At 45.4% G+C, this 6,406-nt stretch overlaps 1 protein-coding gene across 1 annotated transcript; it reads right to left on the bottom strand.

Moving 5' to 3' along the window:
* Nucleotides 1-4,612: 4,612 nt before the first annotated feature.
* LOC125524808 lies at nt 4,613-5,677 on the bottom strand. Its single transcript, XM_048689838.1, has 2 exons — nt 5,142-5,677; nt 4,613-5,058 (listed from the first exon to the last, which is right to left on the bottom strand). The coding sequence occupies exons 1-2, from the start codon at nt 5,429-5,431 to the stop codon at nt 5,001-5,003; spliced, it is 348 nt and encodes a 115-aa protein (XP_048545795.1). The 5' UTR covers nt 5,432-5,677; the 3' UTR covers nt 4,613-5,000.
* Nucleotides 5,678-6,406: the final 729 nt, after the last annotated feature.

Here is a 6,406-nt window from a genome sequence, read left to right on the forward strand (position 1 = left end):
TGCCATGTTTAATGTGTGCATGATATGATCCTGAGCTCTACATGTATTTTGTCATATGCCATGCCTTCTTTACAGAGGTGCTTGCCATGTATTTTTGTGATATTTGTGGTGACTAGCACAAGCTTGCAAAGTAGAGTAATCGGTAATGCTGATTTCAGGGACCTAGAATTTCTCTAAGTCCTTGTCCTGTTTTTGTTGTTATGCCATATGTTCATGTTGTTTCCTAGTGATCTGTGCCTCTTTTGAAGATGATCAGTAAGGATGTTTTGTTAATATTGTGGTGCTCTATCCATCCATGTCTTTTTTTGCATTTATGGAGCACCCTAGCTTGAGTCAATCGAGCTCTACTTTTGCTATATTGTGAATCCTGGCAGATTGTTGACATGTTTAGCGATTTTGTCGAGGATGTTGCTATTGATCCGTGCATGCTATGTTGTTGTTCATGCAAGTCTAGCTCCTATGCCATGTATTCTTGATGGGTGTATGCTTAGTTTGTCATGCCATGCTCTGTAGTGAGTGCATTGAGCTCGTAAACATGCCTACTCATTAACTGATTTGCATGCTCCAGTTTTTCACAAAGTCTAAGATTTGTTTATGTTTTTGCCATGTTCACATGCTTGCAATTGTATTTTCTGATCCCTTTTGGCTCAAGGTCACTAAGTGACTTTTGTTAAGTGCTTTTGAGTAGCTTGTAGTTCCTGTAGCTTGTAGTTTTCATGCTCTAAAGTGTGCTTCCTGATGATAAATTCCAGACTTGTGTTAATTTCACTAAGTCTGAAATCTGTTATCATTTGCACTTTTGTCATGCTTGTTTGAACCTGTTATTGGATGAATTAGCCGTAGCTCAGTGTTCATCTTTTGTCAAGCATCATGAGTGGATCCCTGCCATGTATTTTGTTGTCATGTTTGAGTACCGTAGGATAATTTTCTTGATGCATTTAGTTCGTCACTTGCTGATTATCGCAGACCGGTGCCATATTTGTTTTGCTTGCCATTTCCAAACCGTGCATCCGATTCCGGTGATCTTTATATCGATTTCAACCGAAATCACCTCACCTTTCCAGTGGCACTCTTGGATTTCCAAGTTGAGGCCAGATTCAATCATTCCTTAGTCAAATCTTACATTTGCATCGCATACCGCATCCCGCATATCATACCATGTTTGCATCATGTTGTTTGAGCATTGCACATGGTTGATTGTGTTCCGTTAGCTTGTTGTTCTTGTTTGGGTAGAGCCGGGAGACGAGTTCGGTGAACGAGGAGCCCGTTGAGTTCGCTTACGAGGATCAAGTCAACTCTGACAACTTTGCAGGCAAGATGATCATATCCTCGAAATCACTTCTATCTTTGCTTGCTAGATGCTCGCTCTTTTGCTATGCCTATGCTACGATTCCTACCACTTGCTCATCATGCCTCCCAAATTTCCATGTCAAACCTCTAACCCACCATGTCCTAGCAAACCGTTGATTGGCTATGTTACCGCTTTGCTCAGCCCCTCTTATAGCGTTGCTAGTTGCAGGTGAAGATTGGAGATCGTTCCTTGTTGGAACATTGTTTATTGTTGGGATATCACCATATTATCTTGTTTATCTTAATGCATCTATATACTTGGTAAAGGGTGGAAGGCTCGGCCTTTTGCCTAGTATTTTGTTCCACTATTGCCGCCCTAGTTTCCGTCATATCGGTGTTATGTTCCCAGATTTTGCGTTCCTTACGCGGTTGGATTATAATGGGAACCCCTTGACAGTTCGCCTTGAATAAAACTCCTCCAGCAATGCCCAACCTTGGTTTTACCATATGCCACCTAGCCTCTTTTTCCCTTGGGTTTCCGGAGCCCAAGGGTCATCTTTATTTAAACTCCCCTGGGCCAGCGCTCCTCTGAGTGTTGGTCCGACCGAGTAGACTGCGGGGCCACCTCAGGGCAACTTGAGGGTTGGTTTTACTCGTAGGATGTCTCATCTGAGTGTGCCCTGAGAACGAGATATGTGCAGCTCCTATCGGGATTTGTCGGCACATTCGGGCGGTGTTGCTGGACTTATTTTACCATTGTCGAGGATGTCTTGTAACAGGGATGCCGAGTCTGATCGGAATGTCTCAGGAGAAGGAATATCCTTTGTTGACCGTGAGAGCTTGTGATGGGCTAAGTTGGGACTCCCCTGCGGGGATTTGAACTTTCGAAAGCCGTGCCCGCGGTTATGGGCAGATGGGAATTTGTTAATGTCCAGTTGTAGATAACTTGAAACTTAACTTAATTAAAAGGAATCAACCGCGTGTGCAACCATGATGGTCTCTTCTCGGCGGAGTCCGAGAAGTGAACATGGTGTTGGAGTAATGCTTGACGTAGGTTGTTCTAGGATCACTTCTTGATCATAGTTGTTCGACCGTGCTTTTGCCTTCTCTTCTCGCTCTCTTGCGAATAGGTTACCACCATATATGCTAGTCGCTTGCTACAGCTCAACATATTACCTTGCCTTTACCTAAAAGCTTAAATAGTCTTGATCGCGAGGGTGCGAGATTGCTGAGTCCCCGTGACTCACAGATTACTTCCAAACCAGATGCAGGGGCCGATGATACCGTTCCAGACGATGCGCTTGAGCTCAAGTGGGAGTTCGATGAAGACTCTCGCCGTTACTACGTGTCTTTCCCAGATGATCAGTAGTGGTGCCCAGTTGGGGCGATCGGGGACCGTGTCGCATGTGGGGGTTGATCTTTAATTTGGTACCGTAGTCGGACCATGAGTGTATTGGATGATTGTAATGTTATTCATGTATTTGTGTGACGTGGCGAGTGTAAGCCAACTATGTACTTTTTCCCCTTTTATCTATTTACATGGGTTGTTGTGAAGATTACCTTACTTGCGACATTGCTTTCAATGCGGTTATGCCTCTAAGTCGTGCTTCGACACGTAGGAGATATAGCCGCGTCGAGGGCGTTACATGAGCATATAGTAAAGCTTGTTGGCTATGCTGACAGACTGACTTCTCTGGAATTTGGAATTCCTCCAACACTTGGTATAGATATTGTGCTTGCTTTACTCCCCCCATCTTACGATGGCTTTATCATGAATTACAGCATGAATGGGACAGAGAAAAGTGCAAACGAGTTGTTTGCTATGCTCAAAACTACGGAAGCTGGAATGCAGAAGAACAAAACAGTGTTGATGGGCAAAAAGACCACTAGTTTCAATAAGAAGGGCAACTCCAAGAAGAAGAAATCTACTGAAGCCGATAAGACCGAGTCTCGGAAGAAGAACAAGGGTGGAGCCTCTAAAGAGACTGAATGTTTGTACTGCAAGCAGAAAGGACACTGGAAACGTAACCGCAAGAAGTATTTGGTGGATAAAAAGAACGGTTCTTCAGGTAAAGGTATAATCGTTATACAAAGTTAATGTTATTCTATTTGTAAAATTTATGTATGTCATGAGTATTTGATAGTGATCGGTTGTTGTCGTTTTGCAAACCGATATAGGGACTACAGAGAGCTCACAAGGAGAGGAGAAATGAAGTCATGATACAAGTTGGGAATGATGATGGGATCGCGGCTCGAAGACCGTTGAAGTCATCGCTTTGCTGAAAGATCTACTCAATTGGTGAGATGATTGCTTGTCTTGATCCAAAGAACTCATTTGCTAAATTTGATGAAGACAAACTTGTTCAACTTGCTGAGATGTATGTTGATGACTTCTCCACATATGAGATTTCTTTTGTCCTTGGAAACCAACTTGAAAACTTCATTGTTGATGAGAGCTGATTCAAGTTTTGTTAGTTGTAATGACCTTGGTAGTCTTGCAGTGAAGATGGTTCAGACTGATAGACACATGGTCTTTCCTTTGGTATGTCGTCTTATTGAGTTGGCATTGATTTTGCCTGTTCCAAGCGCATCAGTGGAAAGAGCTTTCTCAGCTATGAGTATTATCAAGACCGAGTTAAGGAATAAGATGGGTGATGATTGGTTGAATTATTTCATGGTTGCAATATTGAGCGAGAAATATTTGCACAGGTTGATGATGATGCTATTATATATCGCTTTCAATCCTATAGATCTCGTAAAGGAATTTTGCCTCGTCGTAGTAGTAAGTTTTCAACTTTGTACAATGTTAATTGTTTCACTTGATGTTTATGTCTTCTTTTATGAAATTTTGCTTTTGATTTCTATAAGGTGTTGGCTCTTCTTTCACCGTTGATCAAGTTATGGAAGACACTTATGAAGCAAGCCATTGATTTGGTACTCTTTTTACTGCACGTACTCTTCGTAGTTTTTGTCATTTGTTTATCTGTTTTGTTGTATCTTTAAACATTGAGTTTTCTAAATTTTGGGTGCAATTGAACCATATTTGAGATATTCTTTTGTGATAGCTATAGCCTGATGGACGTTAAATTTTTCCCTCGTGATGACAAAAAAATTGGACCCGGAGCTTGCTCCAATCCTAGATCGATCAGTGCACCACGCCACCATGGTCCTAAGGCCACAAGACAGTGCAGATTGGTTGCGACACCGGCAGGAGGCAAGAAAACCATAGTCGCGCTGGAGTCCGCTTGTGGGGAGGAGGAAAACCTTTCGGCTTGACGAGTGTAGGGATTCGCCCACAGATTGATTTATATACATGTTTCCGTAAGATGTACTGTATACTTTGATTTATACTATAAACTATAGTAATTTTATTACAGATATATGTACATGACATTTACACCATGAGTTCGACATAGGATTTACAAGGTCATGCATGCATGGTACGTGATGCATGTACAGTGCAGGGCAACCGTACCCTGCCGAGATACACACACATCACAATTACGTACACGCGGCACGCACTGACGCGCATATAGGCTAGTAGGAGTAGTTGATTAATTAATTAATCCAGCTCGCCATCACGGGAGCCGGTTTATTCCCTGTACAGATCCTTAGTCCTGCAATACGTAGACAGTAATAGCAATCTGTATATAGACTTCCGATTCTGCTGCTTGGTTTTCGTGGTCGTCATCGCCGGTCCACCGCCGTCATCAGAACAGGAACGCCGTCGGCGCGAACGCCGGCATCGACGACGCCGTCTCGATGTGCCTGCGCACGTTCACACCCATGTAATCAGTTAACTTCGATTATTTGCACCACAAAGATCTACTAGTAGAAAGAGAGACGCGTACCTGTATTCGTCGCTGTGCGCGCGGGGCAGGACCCTGGAGGCCACCCTGCCGGGCCTGGCCGGGACGACGCGCCCACCCGCTGCGGCCTTGCTCACGTCCACCGCGACACCCTCATAGATGTCCCCAAGCGCCGGCCTCCACTGCGGCGAGCCGCCCAGCGACCTGGCCCTCCTCCGCCTCCTCCTCGCCGCCGCGCCGGTGGTCGTGGCAGCAGCCTGCTGATCCGCAGGCGGCGCGTCGTCGATGGGTCCAGCACGGCAGCCGCAGGGCACGAACGACAAGAGCCTCATCAGCTTCCTGCGCACCCTCCCCTCTATCTTGGCCCCTCCCGACCCTTCTCTCTAGATCTCCCCTCCCCTGTCTCTAATCTCTCCCCTGATACACAGCTAACAATTCTCTCTGTACAATCTACTCTACACTCTCCGGCGACGAAATCCCCGGCCGGCCGTCGCCCGTGTATTCACGGGAATGCCACTGCGTACGAGTGGCCTCAGCTCGCTAGCTGACCACCACTCGGCTAACGGGGAGAGCGTACCTGCACTGTCACGTATTGGGGCTGCTTTATAGGGTTCGCGGAGGGTGGCAAATGTCCGAAACACCCCCGCTCCGCAGTGGGGTGGCCAAGGGTAGTCTCGGGAACGTGGAAATTGCCATTTTTCGGTGCCATGCAGTAGAGGGAGTTTCGGTGGAAACAAAAATAATACTATCGCAAAAGTTCAGTCGACGTCGATGTGTAGGTACCGATCGCGTCGTGCGTATGCAGGTGGCCCGGCCAAGTGGATGTGGCGGTGGGCCCGGGCATGCGCGTGCCTGATGGAGCCGTATTCCGTCTACGTGCATACGTATCTGATGGAGAGAATACGTACGGCGACCGTGCTCTGGAAGAGTGTACGGTGGGCCTGGGTTAACAGAAAAATGCTTTACCGGTGGAGTAGCAGAATGAACACTTTTTTTTTAGGGGATAAACCAAGTAGCAGAATGAACTGTGTGAGTGATATGCGAGACTCCATCAGGTTTGAGCCCAACTAGCCCAATTATAAGTTTGTTGCCAATTTGTTGGTAGATTGTTTGCTTCATAAGCATTCTGCCTCTTAAAATTTTGGCAAAATGGATAGAACTCCGTGTGGTTCGTAACCGACTTGACGGATCACGGAATTACATCAGTGAACATGGGTCCATAGTAGAACACGCACTTGAATGAACAGTAAAAATCTAAAAAATAGCAAAACATCAAACGTTTCTGAATTTATTTTTCACAAACAGTG

This window comes from Triticum urartu, chromosome 1 (genome assembly GCF_003073215.2).
Source record: "Triticum urartu cultivar G1812 chromosome 1, Tu2.1, whole genome shotgun sequence".
Classification (NCBI taxonomy): domain Eukaryota; kingdom Viridiplantae; phylum Streptophyta; class Magnoliopsida; order Poales; family Poaceae; genus Triticum; species Triticum urartu.

Coding starts and splice junctions, on each gene's coding strand:
- LOC125524808 (XM_048689838.1), bottom strand. CDS start 5,431: ATGAGGCTCTTGTCGTTCGTGCCCTGCGGCTGCCGTGCTGGACCCATC. Junction 5,059..5,141: donor GCGCACAGCGACGAATACAG/GTACGCGTCTCT, acceptor GAACGTGCGCAG/GCACATCGAGACGGCGTCGT.